General features: G+C 35.0%; 1 protein-coding gene across 18 annotated transcripts in view; it reads right to left on the bottom strand.

Annotated features, from left to right (window-relative positions):
- Nucleotides 1-22,730, bottom strand: part of NEB (nebulin) — a 116,133-nt gene that overhangs the window by 26,679 nt on the left and 66,724 nt on the right. For 12 of the 18 annotated variants that reach the window (XM_062637762.1, XM_062637759.1, XM_062637758.1 and 9 more), the window contains exons 85-116: nucleotides 22,589-22,693; nucleotides 22,005-22,112; nucleotides 21,253-21,366; nucleotides 20,578-20,775; nucleotides 19,808-19,912; nucleotides 18,926-19,030; nucleotides 18,507-18,614; nucleotides 18,141-18,248; nucleotides 17,291-17,398; nucleotides 16,572-16,676; nucleotides 16,381-16,485; nucleotides 16,087-16,185; nucleotides 15,747-15,857; nucleotides 15,482-15,586; nucleotides 14,644-14,748; nucleotides 14,116-14,220; nucleotides 13,027-13,131; nucleotides 12,632-12,736; nucleotides 12,012-12,116; nucleotides 11,405-11,509; nucleotides 9,791-9,895; nucleotides 8,316-8,420; nucleotides 8,037-8,144; nucleotides 6,704-6,808; nucleotides 5,962-6,066; nucleotides 5,738-5,842; nucleotides 5,051-5,155; nucleotides 4,822-4,932; nucleotides 4,217-4,327; nucleotides 3,631-3,732; nucleotides 3,409-3,507; nucleotides 2,672-2,770 (exon numbers count right to left, since the gene is read on the bottom strand). In XM_062637762.1, coding sequence (XP_062493746.1) covers nucleotides 2,672-2,770; nucleotides 3,409-3,507; nucleotides 3,631-3,732; nucleotides 4,217-4,327; nucleotides 4,822-4,932; nucleotides 5,051-5,155; nucleotides 5,738-5,842; nucleotides 5,962-6,066; nucleotides 6,704-6,808; nucleotides 8,037-8,144; nucleotides 8,316-8,420; nucleotides 9,791-9,895; nucleotides 11,405-11,509; nucleotides 12,012-12,116; nucleotides 12,632-12,736; nucleotides 13,027-13,131; nucleotides 14,116-14,220; nucleotides 14,644-14,748; nucleotides 15,482-15,586; nucleotides 15,747-15,857; nucleotides 16,087-16,185; nucleotides 16,381-16,485; nucleotides 16,572-16,676; nucleotides 17,291-17,398; nucleotides 18,141-18,248; nucleotides 18,507-18,614; nucleotides 18,926-19,030; nucleotides 19,808-19,912; nucleotides 20,578-20,775; nucleotides 21,253-21,366; nucleotides 22,005-22,112; nucleotides 22,589-22,693 — 3,474 coding nt within the window. The remainder of the gene's footprint in view (nucleotides 1-2,671; nucleotides 2,771-3,408; nucleotides 3,508-3,630; nucleotides 3,733-4,216; nucleotides 4,328-4,821; nucleotides 4,933-5,050; nucleotides 5,156-5,737; nucleotides 5,843-5,961; nucleotides 6,067-6,703; nucleotides 6,809-8,036; nucleotides 8,145-8,315; nucleotides 8,421-9,790; nucleotides 9,896-11,404; nucleotides 11,510-12,011; nucleotides 12,117-12,631; nucleotides 12,737-13,026; nucleotides 13,132-14,115; nucleotides 14,221-14,643; nucleotides 14,749-15,481; nucleotides 15,587-15,746; nucleotides 15,858-16,086; nucleotides 16,186-16,380; nucleotides 16,486-16,571; nucleotides 16,677-17,290; nucleotides 17,399-18,140; nucleotides 18,249-18,506; nucleotides 18,615-18,925; nucleotides 19,031-19,807; nucleotides 19,913-20,577; nucleotides 20,776-21,252; nucleotides 21,367-22,004; nucleotides 22,113-22,588; nucleotides 22,694-22,730) is intronic. The other 6 variants (XM_062637760.1, XM_062637752.1, XM_062637751.1 and 3 more) reach the window with 2 other exon arrangements.

Below are 22,730 nucleotides of genomic sequence, written 5' to 3' on the forward strand. Positions count from 1 at the left end.
GTCCCTACTTCAGTACTGATAGTAAGCAGAAGAACAAAACTGTAGCAACTTGAAGATATCCACTGGAATAAAGGCTATTTTAAAGATGACTTGACATGGAAAGAAATCTACATCCCTATTTACAACATACCACTTGCAATTTTTCATTCAGTGCACAGCTTACATCTCCTCATGGTAAAAATCACGGATGTAGTCAAGAGATTTATGGAGACAAAATACAGCTAAATTCTGGAGATGAAGAATACTTCACTTGATGAAACTGTGCATAGATAAAGATACCCTTATTTCACAAAGAGGCAAGAGCTGACTCTTGAAGAGTATTAAAAGAATTTAAAGACTATAAAAATAATTTAAAGAGTATTCAAAAGTATTTTTATGTCCTTCTTGGAGAAATGACAGCTTTAAAAACTACCTCAAGACATACAAGCACTGAAAGTGGCAATATATCAAATACATTTATATATGTTATGCACATAGCGTGTTCTCCATAAATCAGAGATGAAGAAGGATGCTAATTATCACAAACAGAATAGCGATACAATTAATTACTAGGAACTAGGTTATGCAAGAGGGTTAGTAACACTTCCAAACCACATTAACATCACTAAGGGAAAGCATAGTGATGTAAACCATGATAATCCAGCTGGAGGCACAGAAATGTTGGTAGGAATGAGAGTTTTGCTAATGACTTAAATGAGGGCAAGTTCTTCTTCCATCATGACTTGTGCCATTCCACTGCTGCAGTTGCAGATAAATGCTAATTCCTCACTATTGCTTGTAAACCTAGAAAAGGGATGGTTCCAATAGGAATAATTTGGGTTTATTGCTTGCTTTTTTTTTTTTTTTGGTATCAGAGATGCATAATTTTTTTTCAGAAGAGCTACTGAAGAGTGCAAGAGAAACTCCAAGTAAAATAAATAAAGAAATAAAATATTGAAGAACTGGTAAGGAAGTTGAAGAGATGACTCATGATTTACTGGATGTAATGACAATTACAGAAAGATAAACAGATAATTCTGTATTAGTTAAAAAAGAAATATGATTGCAGAATTAAATCATGTTCCACAATCACACTTTACACTTTGAATTCATTGTCATATTCTTGTTCATATAGCACCATATAGCTCATGGTGGATACTACTTTTGTGGTTTTGCTTTACAAAATATGCCACATTCAGATAAAACTCATAGTGAAATAGCCAAATCCAGAAATTATACAGCTGCTGTAACAAAACAAATAATACTAATATTCTGAAAGGAATTAGTATTGGTTCTGACCTCAGAAAAAATAAAACCAAGCAGAAGTATACTTGAATCTGTTAGGTTTTGCAAGCTATGCAACATATTATCAAGATCAGACCATCATGCCAAAGAGTTCGCTTTCTTTAAGCCCAGAAGAAACAATTATTCTGCAAAATTAAAAGCAAGCATGCCAGATAGGTCCAACTGAATCCAACTAAAAAATGGCAAACAAGACAAACAAACCGGACATAATCCTTTATATTAAGAGAAGTTTATCAGAAGAAATGCTTCAAAGAAAAAAAAAAGATTGCTCCAATTTTTCTTTGCTCCCTTACTGCCCCTACAATAGTTAATTTCTCTGAGAACCAAAATGATCTCAGCAAAGCACACTTATAAGACTAAGAGGAGAACCAGCTAGTGGAACAGAAGTATGGAAAAGTAAGACCTCATTATCACCGAATGGGAATATACATACTTTCTTCTTTTTCTTGTAGTTCAAATGTTCAGCTTAAGAATCGTTGGTTCTACTGAAAAGATTCTTGCTTATCCTGATACACAGAGTGGCTGACATTCAAACATGCGACAGTTACATGCAACAGTCTTGGCTAGACATGGAAAAAACATAATCTCCCTTTCTTTTCATTTGGAAATATATGTGTAAAACTGAAAAGGCACAGACCTATCTGTTGCCACTTTAAAAACTGCTATGCAGCCACTATTTTTCTATTTTCCAAAGGTTTTGTCATGGCAAGAAATATAAGAAACTATGTGCCCCAAAATCACTACAGGGTACACTTCTCAGAGGCCATGGAGCTGATTCATACACTATGCTTTAATTATGCCATGTCCAACATAATGTGAACAGAATAGTTTAAATAGACACTTGAAGTCTGAATAGTCAAAATGAAGTTCTAGTGTGAATCTTATGCATATGTTATGACTAGTTACTGGAAATTACCAGCACCACTGGTTGGGATTTTCATACACATATATTTCCATTTTTTGCACAGTTTCAGGAAAACCAGCTCAAGCTTATAAGTCTGGTTTTAGTGGTTTTGAGGGTGAAAAAGGTGAGTTTTAACATTGCGTAAGTGCATCAGAAAATTCCATTAAAATTACTGGAAGTTCCTAAACAATTACAAAGGGCATAATAACGTCTCAAGCTTCCTGTGGTGTTTCTGAAACAGGCAAATTCCTCACCCACAGAATTCCTATTCACCATCCAACATTCCAGAGGGAAAACCAAAAGGTTAAACCTAACCAAGCAGTCTCACGAGTTCTGCTACATTCAACACCTTTGACGCAAAAAGATCCATTCAACTGGTGCATCATAAACCCTTTAACAAGTTGGAACTGTAAGATAATATGCAAGCAAGAGACAGATGCATAAAAACGGCAGTCCCAGATCTGTCATTTAAAATGATCTTACATGACTACTTAGCATATTAGCTTTCTTAAAGGTTCTCATCCATGGGGTATCATAAGATGCAGCTCCATGCCCTCTCATATGTCGTTTGAGGTATTCTGCCTATAATGTGTAGCAAGAAAGCAAGATCAGAAATGCAAACAACTACAGGATTAAAACATGAAGGGTTGAGAAAGAACAAAGTTGAACTGAAGTCCTGGCAGAAAAAATTGTCACAAGAAATTACAAGCATGTACTTTGGACTGCCTGGAGAACGTGACCATTGTATAGAAGTGAGCAAGCTCCTGTTAACGTAACATATTAACTTCAGAAGCTAGAAGATTCTTTTAAAGGCACAAAGTAAAAGGAATGAGGGTTAATGTCCATCTCATAAAGGATGGATATTAAGAGTTAGGGAAAAGGCTGATTCTTTTAAAGCCAATAAACAGAAAAACTAAAAATCAAAGATAACATGGCTAACACTTCAGCCTTAGTATTTAAAAGACCTCGTCACAGCATCATTTTAAGGAGATTCTATAACTCTACTACTGGCATTTACTAAGTCAGTAGAAAAGTTTATTTAACAAAGAAATACTTTGTATTGGAATTTAATTTTTTTGTTTAACTTATTCCCTTTGAAATATTCCTTTATTCCCTAACTTAGAAATAATTTCATCTATAATATTACCATTACTCTGTAAACTAATAGCATGTCACAGTTCTCTCATTGCTTCAAAGTTTAACTAACTTTTTATTATTACCTGGCTAGTTAGCTTGGACACCTCCTTTGCCAGTTCAATATCTGGACGTCCTAGCATGCTTACACCAATGCCAGCTTCTCCACGCTTTTTATATTCAATCTAACAAAGAAAAAAAGTATAGTTTAGTCTTGATGACTTTCCCTTTTAATTGTTTCACTGACACTGGTTTTAGCAGTAAAATTACTGATAAGAAATTATACAGAAGACTTAAAAAACACTTACATCACTAATTAACTTGGCAGCCTGAGTTGCTTTCTTAATATCTGGTCGATCTGCAATAGGTGTATAGTGGAGCTTTGACTTGGCATCTTTCTTGTATTCAATCTAATCCGTTGAAGATAGAAAAAGGAAAGAAAATTACTGAGGCTTGCTCATGAAGAATATGTCTATTAAGGACACAGCAATGTTGCTAGTGAAGTGCATGGGGTTTGTATGTTTGTGGTTTGTTTATTTTTAAATAATTTCACAAGGAATGGATTTTGGAAACTTTTTCACAAGCTGCCTAGAAACAAAGACTTAAGCATACACAATTCTGTCTGAAGGAATAAAAAAAAAATCAGATGTGATTTGCACTTGATTGTTTTAAATACTACCATGTGATTAAGTAGAAATATGATTTGAGAAGAAATCCTTTATTTCAGTGCAATTTTAGATTTGTAAATAGTTGCACCATTATCTGTCAAAATTACACCTGAACGTGGAGGCTGGAAGGAAATCAGGAGTATGTGAACTTCAGATTTGCCAGCTGATGTTGACTAAATTTTCTTACACGTGCTACTTAATTTATGAAAAGACAAGACAAACTTACTGTACTCTGTTTTTTAGCAACTTCCATGGCATGTTTCACTTCAGGAGGCTCCAGCATGACAGAATAATTAGATTTGCCTTTCTCCTTCACAAACTTCTTTTTATAGTTTGTCTGTTAAGAATAATAAGAGTCAGGTATGATTTTTTTAATTTCACATGGAGGCAAATGCTACTAAAACTTGGAAATAAACACACTGAAATTGTTAAGATAGACAAAATACAGCCTCCTCAAGTCTCAAAATGTATGGTCCTCAGCTTCTTTTATGTTGGTCATAATTTGCACTTTAGATTACAAAAGCTTGCTATTTGGAGATAATGATTTGTACTTAAATTCAGTCCTATGAAAAATATGATCTGAATGAAGGGCACCCACTAGCACTCCAACCCACTACTTTTCTCCAGAGTATTTCAAGAGAAACCCAATAAATGTATTTAGCTCTAAAGTTAAAGTCTCATTCTAGTCAGAATTCATCTTTTCTGACTCCTTGGCATTTTATGATGAGACTCTGAATGTACTGCATGCATACTAAACCATGCAAGTGTCTAATCATTTACAGGCAGCAGGTAATAATCTCACCACAAATTGCTATCACAGTAGTTACTTACCTCACTGACATTCTTGGTCACCTCTTTCACATGAGCAGTGTCTCGTGTCTCTGGCAGGGTTGTGTAAGACCCATGTGGAAGTTGCTTCTTGCTGTGTTCTTTGTATTTGTTCTGAAAGCACAGAATAAAAATAGGTAAAAAAAACCCACAACGTTGCAAGTCCTGCTCTCCTGCCCCCCATATTAAAAGGATATACTTAATATGAACAAATAACTCCCTGGTATTTTACCTCAGATACAAGAGAGCTGACATTCTTAGCCAGGAGGATCTGAGGTGTATCTGGAACCACAAGGTATGACCCTCGAGCTTTGTTGTGCTTCTCTTTGTATTTTATCTAGTGAGAAGAAAAGGTATTTTAAGCAATGTGCATTTTGTCTTCTGGTAATTGAAAAAGAAATTCTGATACTTGTGCCTGCTTGTTAGTGCAAAAATTTGAAGAAAATCCCATATTTTGATGTTTGCCAGGATAAATTCATTCCAGTCTATATATTCCTATAGCTCTCTTAGAATTTTATTAATATTAATATACTGAATATTGACTGTTCATATATTGTTAGGAATTATTACAGATACTTTGTGTTATGCATAAGTTACACGTGCAGCTTTTCTTGTTTTCTTCACAGTATTTGCATTTAAATAACAGGAATGCAGAGATATGCCAGAGGTCTAGGGTGTTCAGGCAATGCTAACTTAGAGTACTTATTTAACCCATGAACTAGGCCAGTGACATTTACAGGACCAAATTTTTTCAGATTTTGCCAAATTGTTAATGAAATAAGTTAAATCAAATAATGAAGTGAGACTAAAAACAACTTCTCAAAGCTTCATTCTTAATCCAATCATCTTTCCAATAAAGTAGTTCAGAGAGTAAGTAAAGTTCTAGTAGAACAAAAATCAGAGTGTTTCAAGTACTTACATCACTCGCCAAGATGGCATTATTTAAGGCCAATACTGTGTTTTTATCATCTGTGACGGAGAGTTTACAACCCTTTAGGATTTCCCGGTCCAGTTTGTACTCATACTGCAGGAAGAAAAAATAAAATATAAAGCAGAGTCTCAAATCTTCTACTTTTATTATTATTATTAGGAACATGAGAAATGTGGAGAAAGGGAGTATTCAGTTTGTTCTGATGTTCTTACATCACTCTGTTGCAGAGACGACTTGGCTGCTTGAACAAAGTCAGGCCTATCAGCAATCCAGTGCCAATGAGCCTTGGCTGCTTCATATTTCTTTTTATAATCCAGCTGTTTATAGTGAAACAACAAGAAAAAAGGAAGTTAATTGGAAGTTGTGTACTTACACATGACATTCATATACATGCAAATTCTCTTTCAGTCTGTACCAGTTAAAGAGAGAAGAGGTAAGAAAATGCATCTACATCAAACTAAGGCTTTCCTCTGAATCATTTACAATCTAGGGGGAGTCCATTTACTCCAGGTTTCCACTGTGAAGTTAAGAAAGGAATATGAATGACTGAAAAGATGTCAAGACTTTGAAGAAAGCTAGTGTTTTCAGTTCCTTGCCTACTGAAGTGGATGTTGGGCCATCAATAATGGAAAACATTGGAGAGCTTCCCATGAAGAGCTTACTTAGTCTACAAAACAAGATCACAGAGAATTTCTGGGACAGTTAAGTCTGTCAGGAGAACAATAGATGTGTGACATACAAAGACCTCAAGTGACCTCAAGGAACAACTTGAATGAGTGCACCCTTTAGCATGAAATAAAATAAAATGTATTTTATTCAAGCAGCGTAAGAATTAGAAGCAATGTCCAAGCTCAAAAAAATTCAATAGAACTGAAAATAATTTCTAATGGTCTCCGTTGCCAGTATCAAAAACTACCCAAAATAAAATTAAAGTATTAATAAAGCTGAACTCACATTGCTGTTTAGCTTGTAAGCATGCCTGGGAGTCTTAATATGAACTGAATCTGCTACGACATTGCAGTGAGATTTATTCCTCTCATACATTTCTTTGTATTTCAGCTAAAAAAAGACAAACAAAAAATGTTCACAGACATAATATCATAAACAAGAAAAGCATCCGAATATGAAAAACATAATATTAAAAACTGCTCATGACAAGATAAAATCCTAACAAAAGAAAAAAGAATTATAATAATACAATTTAGTATGAACCATTTGCATGAAAGAAGGGTCCTCTTCAGCTGCAGTTCTCTCTTAATAGAAACTGTAGCAGGTATAACTCACTATGAAGCACACAGATTTGGCAAAACCTGCACATGAACAGTAATTCTGCCCTTTTCTAGTTTTTGGCACCTAACAGAAATGCTTTAAAAAACTTATCTTCTGATAGGTGCAATCACTGCTTTTTTGAAAACTCCTGTATAGAATATCAAATTCAGCATTCAGTTTGGAACAGAAAAAATGTATGTCAATTCACAGATCACTTTTGGACACCTTTGTCTCTTATTGATCCACCTTAGTAGCTGGACAATATGTTATTTTTTCCTCCTAGATTGACTCATATAGATCATCCATGTAGCATGTGAATAACTTTCACGCTTATTGTAGTATATATTGTTGTGGTACTATTTTGAGTTACAGAATTGCTAGTATCCTCATTTTATTTACGGATATCCGAGAAACAACACCACAAATGTCAGAGAGAAAGCCTGGGTAGCAGGAGGATTTAGGACCAGGACTCCCAAATCCTGTGATATTCTCTCCACTTCATCTTCCTTTCTCTCTCTTCTTAGCCTTCCACTGCCCCATAATCAAAACACATATTTATTTTAGATCAGAATATTTACCTTACATATCCATAGTATCCATAGAAGAAATTAATAAACACAGTAATGTATTAAGAACCTTATACAAGGCTCCACAAAAGCCACTGGCCAATAGAGGAAGAAAACCTAAAAACAAACTCCCTGAATTCATGCTTTAATTAGATACCAGCTCTGGCCCATGGCTTTTATTACTAGTGAGAACTGTTCTACCCCACCAAAAATGTTTCAAGATTCACCAAAGAACGTTACATGAAAAACTTCCTGAATACTTTCATATTCTGCTGTGTATTTTGAAAAAGCATTGAATGCATAGACAGCTTTCATGAAAATAAAATTAACTACACTCTAACAAGAAGCTATTTTTTTAATTACATTGTTACTTATGAGTTATAAACATTTCAGATCAAAGTAAAAAGTTAATTATGTCTTTTTGACACCACCGACACAGATGACTTACTTACATCACTTATTCTGTCCTTCACCTTGCGCACATGCAGTAACATAGGTGTATCATGGATTGTAGTATAGCCTCTTGGCTTCGCTTTGTTGTATTCCAATTTATAGATAATCTGAAGACATTAATTATAGATTATATTATTTGTTGACAGTCTTTGCATCAAGATTGAAAAAAATTAAGAGAAGAAACATCTGATAATGGACTACTGTAAATGCCATCTTGTTAATTATCCCTCTTCAAAGGTATGAGAGAAGGAGGTATGCTTGAGAGGGACTACACTTACATCACTAATCTGTTTGTTGACTTTTGTAGTCCTTAAGTGTTCTGGAGTATCTACAACGATAGTGTACTTGTCTTTCTTCTTTTCATAGTCCTTTTTGTATTGAACCTGGTGATGGGGAAAGATTGTATGTTAACCACACAAACCAAGACAAAACATCTTCAGGAGATACATTTATATTAATACAAAAAATTGCAAAATCCTTCCACCAAAGCCAATGAAAGCTGAATATGCACAATAACTGAAACTTTGCAACCCCCTTTTTTCCTTAAGAGGCTGCTTATCTATTCACGTGATTAATTTTATGTTTATTTCAAGCTGCTTCACTTCTATTCTGTATCTCCAGGATTGAGCTAAAAAAGCAATCTCAGCAGACCACTGATTTTTAAAATTATTAACTGGACAATATCTCATTTAAAAATATTAATTATAATGAGGAGAAATGTAAAACATCTTACAAAACAGAAGATAAAAACATTCACTGAATATATCATAATGCTAGGATATTTTAAAGGCTTCGGTAAGAGGATTTTTGTCTTGATAATGTCATTCTTAAATATCATCTTGCGCTACTCAGGACTCTAAGCCTGTTTTCACAGAATTCAGTGAGAACAAACTGTACAGCGAGAACGGAAATACACCATAGACAGCCTGATGGCAGGTGGAAGATGGTAGAACACATTTTTAATAAAGAACTTTCATGCTCTATCTTGCATCAAAAAATAAAACCATGCTTTTGAAACAGGACTGTGACAGAAAAAACATAAAACTGTATATAATTACATACAAACAACACATGAAATCAATCCAGATGAACATGCAGGTCAGGCAGAGTGCAAACAGCAATGAAGCACAAGAGAGACTTGTGAACACCATGAACAGCAACAAAGCTCTAGATCCCAGACACCTCGAGAGTGGAAAGAGTTAGGCAAGGTTCTGTATATATGTATGTACTACAGATGTGCATACAGGTTACATCTATGTAATTAATGTCAAGAGTATATATTATAAGATTTGCATACTATACCATTAAGGAAATTACAAAAGTTATTTTGGGGAGAAAAGAATAAATTTTAGATTAATGTGAGGGCACTCAAAAGCCAAATATGTCACTGTTGCTTCATCTAGATATGAGTAAGAAGATAATGCTTGTAAAACTTATTAAAAGAGACGTAATAAAAAATAGATGCATGATAGTGTATTTGTTTTTTAAAACCTCTCCAATGACTTTAAGAGGCATTACATTCCTGACGTCAATTGATGCACAACATATCAAAGTACATACGGTAGAAATCAGCTCACTCAAAAAGTACTAATTCTTTTTGGGTAGCAAAGAAAGATTGTCTGTTCAAATGAACTAAAACATCACAACATCACAGGTGAAACCTATGATACTGCTAGCCATAGACATACCACACAGAACAGCTGTGAGTGAACTCAGCACATTACGGTAGCACTGGCTAGTGCTCCTACAGTACCTGACTGCTCAATGTAGTCGCCCACTTGGCCAGGAGGTTCTTAGGATCATCCACAATAACACTGTACTTATCCTTGAGCTTCTCATAGGCAGCTTTATATAACATCTGCTCAGAATAATATAATATGTTGTAAGAAATCAGAAGTGAAGACCCAAAGAGATTACAGTTCTATCCATTGAAATCTCTTTATATGAACTGTTTAAAGGCTGCAATTGAAGTTCATATCCAAAAGAGAAATATATATATGTACATAAAACAAACAAACCAACCCAACAACAAAAAGAGGAAATATCTGCAAATAGTACATGCATTTCTCTATTTCCACTGGAAGACCTCATCTACAGTTTAAGGATACCGATATTCTAACTCTGCTACTCTTCAATAAGCCATTTTATGACTTACTTTTCCAGGAAAAATAATTGCAGAAGCAACCCTGTATAGAACTAGATTCTTGATTTGAGTACAAAGAGAACACAACGAGATAAAAGAGTAAAATACAATCTTATACTATCATCAGACGTTTTGTAAGAAAAACCTGTAATCCCTCATCACAAAAAACATCACTACATAACAGAAGACATTAAGGTAAGTTCCTCTCAATTTATGGAGCCCCCCATTGCTAAAATTTTACTTATTTATGTTTTTCATATTAAGTTTTCTTATTGTTTGGTAGAGCAAATAAGGAAAAACTGAATACTAATAATCTTCCATATGAAACTCCAGTTCACTGCTTATCAAATTGAGTATGAAATTATAGCAATGGTACTGGAATGGTATCTGTTGTGAAACAGTTTTTCTGACCTAGAACAGGTATACCGTAATGCATTCACTGACCGGTAAACAATTTAACACAATATTTGGTGAAAAAGAATAACGTATCAAGATCACATCTCAAGATGCGAGAGTCTAATTATACACTACTTCAATGAAAAGTATCAGTATGGTATGCCAACACCAAGCTGATGAGAATTCATCTAGAACACCATGCTTTTCAATAGACTTCGTCCTGTGGGAGTACCACAATACTCCTAGAAACTCCATTGCTGATTTTAAACACAGGGGCATTAATTAACCCCTTTTGCTACTATGTTGTGTTCATTGTTTCTTTAGCACTGCAGGAGAAAAGTAAGCAAAAGTAAGTAGTAGAGTGGGAGAATTCAACACAAAATATCTGAAATGAGAGATGTGGTAACTTCAGGCATATTACCTTCCCAACACTAATGAAGTTCTTTTTTTTCCAGTGTTTCAGAAAAGAAGTTGTAATTCTCTCCACACCTTTTTCACATGACAATCAGTGTTACTAGGCAAGCAGCATTATTTACATTACCATTTATTTACCTGTCAGCAAAGGAGAAGTTTCTTTGCAATGATAAATTAATGGAACAGGGGTTAGGATTTCAGTTTTTAGGGACTGTAAACCTGCCCAGTCCTAACACTCAGACAGACACTAAGAACAACCTTGTCTTTCATGGATTTAGTCTGACCTTAAAACAGCCTTAAACCTGAATATATTTTATATAAAATTTCATAAGGAATATCAACCTTTAGCTTGGTATTGACATATACCCACTTCCTATGTCAGTATGAGACTTTATGGGAATCTTCAACACTTACCATATCCCTCAACTGAGTTGCATATTTAAAATGCTCATTAATTGGAGAATCAGCTACATACTTAAAATGAGACTTAGTCTTCTCAAACATCTCCTTGTACTTACACTGGAAGAAAAACAAAAAAAACACACACAAAAACCCATTCCAATGTTAATCCAAAGAAGGGAAAAGCAATGAAAATGTACAACTTAGAAACAACCTGCAGCAAAACTATGGCAGAATTATCGCATAAGTGCGTTTTACATATCTACAAACAAAAATTAGTTGTAACTGTAGTATTTTGCAGAATGGAACTATTACATCAAGAAAGCAATGGGAATGCCAGGTCTTCATAATTTTAAAGCTAGACTTAGAATCACTAGAAAAATTACTGTGGAACTGATAGCCTTGCAAAGAACAGAGGGGGTAAGTAAAAGATCATTTTGCCTCTGTTTTCTTTCCTACTGTTTTCATTTGCTGAAATTATTGATGCTATATATTAAGTTCTATCATAAATACAACATATCAACATCTAGGTCAAAAGTGGATTCTCCTGTGAAAAATTGTATCTACAATATAAGCAAACATCACAAAACATTTAGTAACAATTTGGACTTTGTTTACTTACCCCACTGTAGAGCACCTTATTCTGCTCTGCCAGAGCAAAACTTGGAGTATCCCATGCATAACAGCCAATGCCTCTGAGCCATGATAAGTCTTCCTTGTACTTAACCTTTAGAAAAGAAATAAAATTATTCAGTTTTAAGCGGCACTAAGTTATAGCTGAACAATGCTGAAATGGCACCTCAACACAAGGTGCAGCAAACAGAGCTACATCCATAATTATTTCATTGTAAAATACATTACAGTTACTCATACTTTTCTGATGGACTCAGATTATTCACATTCCTAACCTATCATTAGCTACTGGAGTTCCTGTGCGAATTAAAAAACATTTGTTCTTGTACAATTAAAGAGTTATTGTGTATGCACAGATGTGTACAATTGTTAAAGGGTTAATAAATCTACGCAAACACAAATGAAATGCATTAAGACTATTCTGGTAATTTCAAAAGCAGATGGGCCATCTGATTTGCTACTTCATTTCACAGATCCACCTGGTGAAACTGTGAATCATTTAAAAAATTTCAGCTCCCTTCTCTTTCTTAAGAAATAAGAGTTGGCTTTCATTTTGGGAACCTGCTTATAACTTTCAACAATTCTCATCTGAGAAGTAAGTGAACTCACATCACTAATAGCATCCGTGACTATGCGATGATGGAAGTGCTCTGGTCGGTCTGGGATCGATCTCCAAATTCCTAACTGGCTCATGTAATTTTCCTTATATTTCACCTACAAAGAAAATTGAAGAATGAAGGAAAAATGATTTGTGGAGAGAGCACTCCAGACCATGCAGTTTCAAGACAATTCTTTTTCTAAAACAGCAGAACTAAACCAGTGGAAATGAGATTAACTTACATTCACCTTTGTAATATCAAAGGCAATCAAGTACACATTTCAAGGAAAGAAAGAAGTCAGTATTAACAATGCTGACCATATTTTATAATTATTTGCCACACCTGGCATATTCTAGGTTATTAAATGACAAACACTAATTAGGAATGAGAATGTTGGATACATACGCTGCTAATATCATCGGTGACCTTTCGATGATAGACTATATTCAAAGCATCTTTCACTGTGTGGTATTTGCCCTTAGTATTCTCAAAGGTTTCTTTGTATCGCAACTGTTAAGAAAAATGACATAGAAAATAATACATTATATTGTTAAGAAGCTCCAATTGCCTACTATCAATTTTAATTTGAACAAGATTTATGGTGAAAATTTGAGGAAAAAAGAGTCAGTAAATCTAAAGCAACACTTCATGCATTTCATTTTCAGACTGAAGACCAAGAAAAAAATTATCCATGTATCACAGGACTATTCTCAAGAACAGCAAAAGTGCCACTTTTGGCATAAAAAACCTACTTTGCTATGTATCCCAGTTTGGAGAAAGACTTGGAGGAGAAATTCAGGCGTGCAAAAGAACTGGGATGCTCCTGTGCATTATTTAAAAATCATTCTTAAGAGAGCAGTAAGACTTATCACTAGAACAAAACACCAGCCTAGCACATACGCTTTCAGAATACAGCATGTAGCCTGAAATACATAGCAAAGACCTCATGAACGAGTTGAGTACATTTAGCTATTGCCTTAAATCACAGACCATTACTACACGTTTGAAGGAAAGATCAATTTCACCTTAGTAACCTAACGTGCAGATCATTTTTCTAAATTTAAAAAAGAGCACACTCTCAGTGATGTGCAACTTTACTTCTAACACAAATCTGAGAGGAAAATACCTGACAAAAGACATTCTATCCTAGCTCCAGCATCAATCATTTCAATCCAGTCTGCACTATTCAGAGATTTTATGTGTATTACTTTAAATATATTCCTTCTTTTTGTAAACCACACTGCAGTGCAATAGAAAATGAAAAATAACTACAATAAATGACAAAAAAGCATTTCAGTGACATCAAGTAAAAATATAATAATCTCTGTAATATCAAATGGAAATGTACATGCAAATGGGGTGACCTAGTTGATGACACACAGTGAGATAGCCTATGCTCTGCATAATTGTTCCCCTTTGATCTTTTTTCTGTGCTTTTTGTAAAGAAAAAAAAACAAAACCAAACAGCAGTGGAAGTGTTCGTGGACTACGTACATCACTGGCATTCAGGTATGCTCTCTTGGCTCTGATCAAGACTGGTGTGTCAGGAACAGGCGTGTATTTGTCCTTCATCTTCTCATACTGGGTTTTATACTTTTTCTAAGGAAGACAGCAAAAGGAAAAAGATATACCTTTAATATTAGAAGCATTTCCTAATCTGATGTTACAGTAACACGCAGGGGTGCTACACTGGGTGCACAAAGTTACTCTTGCAAAGAGTTTCTGTCAAAACTCTGGGAAACAAGCTTAGTGGGTCAGCTCTTTCTAGGTCTTCCTGGTCTTGCAGCCAATGTACCTCAGATTCTGCGAAAAAGCACTTACAAGCAGGTATCTTATAAAATACTAAAACATATTTAAAAAGAGTAATGTCTTACCACAACTTAAAAAAGAAATGTGGAATTTAAGCATAAGAGACAGAAAACTAAATGAAGGATAAACAGATTTAAGCCTTGAAATTAGAAATAGAACTTTCAAACAGTTGAGCATAGTGGTACCAAACAAAAACAAATCCAGATATCTTACCTCACTGACCATGTCCTTTATATTCCTAGCATGCGTAAAGGCTGGTGTCTGACCATCAGCATGATGATGGGGTCTCTCTTTTGTGGCAAGTTCCACATACAAGTACTGCAGCAAGAAAAAAACAAAAACAAAGAAAAAAATATTACATTTTAGCTAAGTTTTACCTTATCTCTCTGAAAAATGCCTGTAAATTCACAATGTGTACATGACCACACAATTTATTCCAGGAAAAAATATTGTGCCCTTTCCTTTTCCATGCTATCTCAATTCACCTTTCTCTAGCAGTACTCTTGATGCTATGTAACTGCCAGTAACATATTTACAAACCAAGAAGTCAGATACATGTGACATTAATGACCTCTCTGCCCTACATGCAGGCCTAGGTTTAAATAAAAGCATCCATAAGGTCTGCTTTTCTCTCATGAGTATATTCATTTTGTTCTACAACTTTAAAAATTCCACAATATTTGCAGCCAGGAATTCAGATAACGAGCTAGAACATGAATGAAAAAAAATATGATGAATAAAGGCAGATCAATAAAAATATTTATGCCTTTAATGAAGTCAGAGGATTAGAGAATTTGAACCAGAGTTCAGTGCTCTATTTCACATAAACAAAGCTGAACATGTCCATTATAGAGACATGGTCAACACAAAAATTCATAGCCACATAACAATGAGCAACGGTCATTATAGATGTCCTTTCTAGTAATTCTACATGGCTTTGAAATGGCCTGGAAAGATTTTGCTGTACTTTAACAGTATATTAAGAGGGATACCCTGACTGTTTTGGTTTGGTTTGTTGTTTGTTTTTTTTAAATCAGAACAAATTTTTCACCTGGCTCTGTATTTTCTGTCCTTGCTTGGCTCTCAAGAAGTCAGGTGTATCAAGGATGGAAGTGTATTTTGTCTTCAGCTCCTTGCCTGCAGCTCTATAAACAAGCTGGAAAGAGATAGGTCCGTGCATTATTTCTTGTTGCATATGGTCATTCAGCAGCTGAACAATCACAGCTTTGCAATTATAACACCTAACAAAAAAACAGTGGGAGGGGCGAAGCTTAATTATAGCTAACAAAGATGTGCAAAAAGAATACAGAACTTACTTCACTCAAATGAGTTTTTAGTTCCTGAACAGCTCTGTATCCAGGAGTATCCAATACTAAGTTGCATTTAGCCCACATCTTCTTTGCAGTATCAGTGTATATATAATTGGACTGGAAAAAAAACAACACTATTACTTAGGAAGCTTTTATTATTCTTGGTAGTAAAGAAAATCTTACAGGGTAACCTAACAGTGCTTTGAAATAACTAATTAGCTTTATGGTAGGAAATTCTGTCATAAGCCTTTACTCATTTTCATGTACTTAACTTCCTGGAAGTACATAGCATGCGTGTAAATAAATCAACTGTTGTTATACATGGTTCTCAGAAATAAAACCTTACCCAAAGCTTACGCAGCTGACGAGCACGGACCATATCAGGAGTATCATACAGGAAGCAGCCCAAGCCCTTCAACCACTTCAGATCTTCTTTGTATTTATTCTGAGGCAATTACAAAAAGAAAACTCCAAAGTTAACTTTTGGGATAATTTCCTTAATCAGTCTCTAAACACAGTGACAAAGCATTTATCGATTACAGAACAGAATACAAATGATAGAAGACAAATTCCACTCTCAGTATAAAAGCATTAGGTGTGCTGCATTCAAATAGCAGGTATCTTAAAAGATGTTGCTTACATCACTTGTGATGTCCCCAACGTAGCGGCAGTGCAACACCTGAGGAGTGTATGGCAAGGAAATCAAGTGTCCCTGCATCTTAAAGAAATCTGACTTGTAGATCAGCTGAAAGACAAAGGAAAAACAGCATTTCATGTTTGGTCATGCTGAATATTCTAAATCTCTTCTGGTTATGTTAGAAAGATACATACATCACTGACAGCTTCCTGTGTTGCTCTGACTTGACGGATTTCTGGCGTGTCTGGAGTGGTATGAATCTTATCCTTGTACTTGTGGTATGTTGCCCGATACAACCTCTGTATCAAAAAAGACAGCATTCTACATTTTAAAAACTTAAAATGGCAAGCACTTTGGCAGAGCAGACCTTCTTTATAAGGGAAGGAGTTTTTGCTGGGTATTGCATAACTACTAGAGGAAAGGGAGCAAGCATACTATTTCCTAACAGGCAGATTTTCCACAATTGTTTTTAGATAGCAGCATGTCTAATACGCAGAGAATCTGACACTTTAATTCTCTGATGTTTAATTTTCATCCTATTAAAGCCAATGATCAAAGAACTGAGTACATATACATAAAAATCTAGAACTATCGAGACCCAGTGTTATACAGATATAATAATTTCTATGCAACTTTAATTAAGTAGCAGCAGATCAGTTAATAAAATAAGGCTGCAACTGATTTTATATTGTGGTAACAGTTTTACGTAATTATGTAAAGTTAGAGCTATAAAATACCTTAAAAACCCATACAGCCTGACTCCAAGCCGGGATCAATGATCCCTTACCCTTCTTGATGGATAGTTGCCTACACAGCTCTTAAAAGCCTCGAAGAACAGGGATCCTACAACTCTCCTTACTCATATTTTGGTCACTACAAATGCAACATAAGCAAATAAACATATTTACCATACCTCATTAATTACTTGATTCACTTTCTTCACATTTTCAAACCCAACATCTTTAGGACCCAGAGTATAGCCTTTAGCTTTCATGTGTTCATAGGCTTCTTTATATTTCAACTATAAAGTGGAAAAAGGAACAAAACATACAGAAACTAAATTTGATCATGATTCTACTTACAGTGCAGTTTTGCTAGGAATTTGTGCAGGATAAAGAGTCAGACTTAGAGATAAGCAAGTGAGATATAGCTATATCAGAGTTAAATACACATCATCATTTTTATCATGCAGCCCAAGATTAATAATGTTTTAAATTTCTCTTACATCTAATAAGATATTTGCATCTGCTTGAGAAAATTTGTATTTTGATAGTAATTACTTCAGGTAATTATGGGGTTTGGTAACATTTAAATTCTGCTAAGGCAAATATTATTGGTCCTAAGTTGCCAGTAACTTGGTCCTAGCCCTGTCTCTTGGATTTACCTTGGACCTATGCAGTAGGTAGCTTGTCTCCAATGTTTGCCCTGTTTCCCAAAGCTCCTGACTGGAACCAAGGGTGGACCTTAGACCTGGTTCCTCCCCTTGTCTGAAACTGCTGATGCAATGTGTTACCAGCACCCTGATCTGCTCACCCCATTCAGGTATAGTGGGACCTCTCCCCAGCTGATGAGGTCATTGCCTATGCCATGGTCACCTTCAGTTCCTGGCTCAGGCATCCACATGAAACTACCCTACTCTTGCTGCTCTCTGAAAAGCAGTCTCATATCTGAGAAATAAGTGTCACAGTTGTGTGCTCATAGATGACAGGCATCAAATATTCCCTTGCAATCCATGTTGTGGAAGGGCTTAGTACATGACTTACATCACTTCCAATGTATTGGACATGTTTAGCATGCTGAAAGCTGGGGGTGTCTGTGGGAAGGCTGTATCCAGTGGGCAGAGCATTCACACCAGCCCAGCGATACAAATTCTGCAACAGAAGAGAGAGAGTTTGTGACAACCATTCATTGGCTGCATAGGAAATCTTGTCATTGCAACTGGCAAGTGATTTCCCCCATGTCTGCATTATAACACACACTTGTAGCTTAAATGAGGACATTTCCCCACTTTCATTTAGACCAATGAAATCTAGCTTCTTTATCTGAAAAGCTGAAGACAGGCATTAACTTTCAAAGAATTTTCATTTTGGGTATCAGAAACCCTGTGGACCCAAAAGTTTTATACTTACTTCACTCTGTATTTTGTTTGCATGATACGCCCGCTCCAAATCTACTGTTTTATCAGTGGGAATCATTTTGCCTTTAACGTTGTGCAGATATTCACTACGATAAACAGCCTGAGAAAAAAGAAAAAGCAATTAGAGGAGAGTCCTAACTGTGATATATTCTCTCAGCATGTATTGTTTGCACACATACAGGAATTTCTCCTAAAAAAATGGATTAGTTTTTTTGATTCAGGCAATTAATGATTTTAGTGATTGTGTTCTCATATCTGAATAAAGGCATAGGCAATGAGTTATATATAACCAACAATGATTAAATTATTAAAATTAAATTATTTAAAAAATGGGATAAAAATCCCATTTCTAGAACTTGTGAGGTAATGGCATACACAATATTGGGGTTGAAGGGTGATACAAAGACTTACTTCACTTAAATTCAAGCCACTGAGAACATTCTGGACATAGACAGGAGTGTCTGTGATCACAGTGTAGTCATTCTTCATCTTTTCTGCCTTAGATTTGTACTTAATCTGCAAAGAGAAATTCAAGAGCTTTAATTAGTATGGCTAGTCATTGCTAATGGAATGTAATATATTATTATATTTGTTATATTTGCTATTTATTTTATGAATGAACTATTCTATTAGTGAACCAGCATTTAAAGAGAAAGTGTATTGAAATTCTGGCTGAATAAATGAACATGGCACCTCACCGGATAAGAACAGCAGAAAAGTTTTATCAAGGGATACTAGAAAATGTCAATATTCATTCATAGAATGGGCATATGTACCATGTGACAAATATCCAACACACTTCTGATACAGGGTTTGGGAAAGGACATACATTCTCAAAACCCAGAATAGTTATTCTCCCATTCAAATGGCTTAATCATAAACTAAGGATGTGTCCTAAGATCTTGAGAGGAGGGGAAAAGAAAAAAATCATAAAATCAACATCAAAAGACATTTAAAAAAAAAAATTAAAAATTTCATCACTTCTGCTTTACTTCAAGGGTTCTGAATGAAGTATTAATATTTTAAGCTGTACTCAAAACAGTACTTCTTTTTTATTTCACCTTTTCTGAGAAGTATTAAAATATATTCCTTCTTGAATGAGATGTATGCTGACAATACATACTTCTACAGCAGTAAGATTTAAATAACCATTGATGTTTATTTAATGAATAGATCAGTAGACAAGGATAGAGAACATTTTCCAGACTATATATGGGGCAGAATAAAGCTACTTCATCCTTTTAATACAGTGCAGTGAAAAAACCTAGAAGTAAAACCAGTGTATCCACTCACATCACTGCGAAGATCATAGGCATGTTTGGCATGGAGAATTTCCGGAGTATCCCAAACAAAGCAGCCAATACCCTTCAGCCAGTTAAGATCATCCTTGTATATCACCTACGGTATCAGAGCAAAGCAACGGTCTGTAAGACTTCCACTAAGATCTAATCTCTTATTGCTAAATCAGTCCAAAACACAACTGTCAAAAGATGGCAAGTAAAACATCCAGTATTTTTACTTTCGTTTGTTTGAGAAAATCAAAACAATTTCATTTGGAATTTAAATAATTTTTCTTCATTTCTTCAATTTGGCCAATAAACAAAACCCTATAATTATTAAAAATCATACTTGCATATCCTACTGGGCAATGATTTACTGATAGATCACTGCTGATATACAGCGCTGACCTATGCAAGGCAAGCGCATGGAAGCGTCACACCACCAGGATTTTCTCAAAGTTCCAAAGTTTCCACACCTTATGCAACTAAACAATAAAGAACAATTTACAGACAGGGATGGCTGAACCTGTAGAACTGCAATGTTATGACCCAATGCCTACACTGACAACACTGAAATTATGCATATTAAGCCACACCAACTATGCACTTAGGTGTTACAAAAACATGATACAGATGCTGTTTAGCAGTGCATAATGTAACAGATTCAAGTGGCAACTTCAGAGTACTCCAACTAAGTTTCTGCTAAGTCATTCCCTCCAAGAGAGTATAAATGCAAGAATCTCTTTTAAAAGTGAGCCACAAACATATGATTTGTGAACTTACATCACTGACTTGATCTGTTACTCTCCGAACATGGGAATTGATTTGAAGATCTGGTAGACAGATCCAGTCGTGGAGATGTGTGCGGTAATCGACTTCACTGATTTTCTTCTGTGCATCCTTAGCAGAAATTATGTCTACCATGTCTGGAATAATGTGGATTTTGGCTTTAGTCTTTTCATAGACTTCCTTGTACAGACGCTGCAGAGTTAAACCAGTACATTAATAATGCTGACAAATAATCTGCAGTATTAAGTGCTGATAAATTTGAAAATTATTATTTTCACGGAATGTTAGTGGGAGAGCAATCACGCTACGGCTATGACCAAAATTAACATTGTGCGTACTCTAAAAATAATTCACAGTATCTTAACCATTTCACAATGCTTTATCAAATATTCATTGCACACACATGTTAAAAGGAGGCAGACCATGTAGTGCTGCATTTTATACATAAACTGTCACACTAAAGGTTTATCCATGCAGGAAATTTAACAGTTGAGACACCGGCTTGAAAAGATATTCGTAAATTTAAGACAGAATTCAGCAAATACTGAACACTGTCAAATGCATCTGGAAATGTGGTATCTGAATGAAGGCACGTGGATTCTTTGAGTAGCCTCTTCTGAGATAAGTATGGTTTTGTCAGGAAAAGACACATCAGAAAACAACACTTACATCAATATTAAGCTTTCCAACTCTAAGGCACCTTGCTGTATTGGGATCATCCTCAACACCCCTGGGTAACGTGTACAGTGCTTTAAACTTGTCATATTCTTCCCGGTATTTTACCTAAGCAGATGCAAATAAAGGTGACAACCCACTCCAATGAGTCTACTGTATTTTTGAAACAAAATTTACCACTAAGCAAAATATTTAGTTAAGTCCAACAAGCAGAGAAAGCCTTTAAAGCAGGATCTTGGTTTTTAATTTTATTTTAAATGGCAAAGAAAGCATGTAACTATCATGTTGCAAAAATAACAAAAGCTGACTAGAAGATTTTAAAAATAAATAGATGCAGAATAAGCTACTAATTTATTGTTCCAGCTGTTTCATTTAAAGATTCATGAATAGAGTGATCACTCATGAACCTCAGCTCAGTAAAGCAAAAGATTATGTCCTTCTATACTTGGTAAAGCATGACTTAAAGACTTTTGGTGTTTTTCTGACCTGGATGATTATGGAATTTAAATTATAAAAAAAAAATTCAAGAAAACATTTCTATTACTATAAAATATGGCATTATTTTCTAAGAAAAGAAGCAAATGACTAACTTTTAGGGTAAACAATTAGCACAGAAAACTGATTATTTACAGTTACATGCTATATCTAAATCAAAAATAGAAGGTATGATTTGGTTTGGTTTTTTGGCTTTTTTTTTAATGATAACCTATAGTATTTGCAAGGCATAAAGAATTTTATTCACTTACAATACTAGCATTATGCTTCAGTTCTTTTGCACGTGCTAGGGATACAGCATCAGAGGGCATTGCATAGCTAGTTGCTTTCACTATTTCCCAAGCTTTCTTGTAGAGATTCTGTGGGGAAATAGAAAGTATCTGTGAGTGGAAAAATTCTTCTCCTGAGTAACAACCAACAAACCATAGAAATCAAAACCACTTCAGTTTTTATATATACACTGTAACTATTACTATCAAGAGGCTGTGCACTAGTTTAATCTTGACAGTGCACAAAAAGGATGACAAAAATGCTTTCTAACTATTCATGACCCTTCTCATACAAGGTCTGAATTTTGTTCAGGTGGAATTTTCTTCAGGTAATCCATTTATTAATGATTCTATTTTGACAAGACTGGAACTATAGTTAAAAAATATGTCCTCTGCCTGAAATACAGCTTCTCTACACATTCAAGAAATGCAGAGGGCTACCACTAGCTTTGATAAATTTCATGTTTGGACTTTTATCTTCAAACAGATTGAATGAACAAAATAAACAAAAATCCCACATAATAGCACCTTAAGAAAGAAATGAATAAATAAATAGAAACTCTTACATTGCTAAAGAGATTTTTCAAATTATTAACTCTTTCAGAATCTACTGTTTCAGTCACAGTTGTATACTTGTCCTTAGTCTTGTGGAAATCTTCTTTGTATTTCACCTGTAAGACGAAAGACAGATTTAATTGTTTCAATCCT

Source organism: Pezoporus occidentalis, unplaced genomic scaffold, assembly GCF_034315485.1.
Source record: "Pezoporus occidentalis ecotype Australia unplaced genomic scaffold, CSIRO_AGI_Poc_V1 ctg54, whole genome shotgun sequence".
Lineage (NCBI taxonomy): Eukaryota > Metazoa > Chordata > Aves > Psittaciformes > Psittacidae > Pezoporus > Pezoporus occidentalis.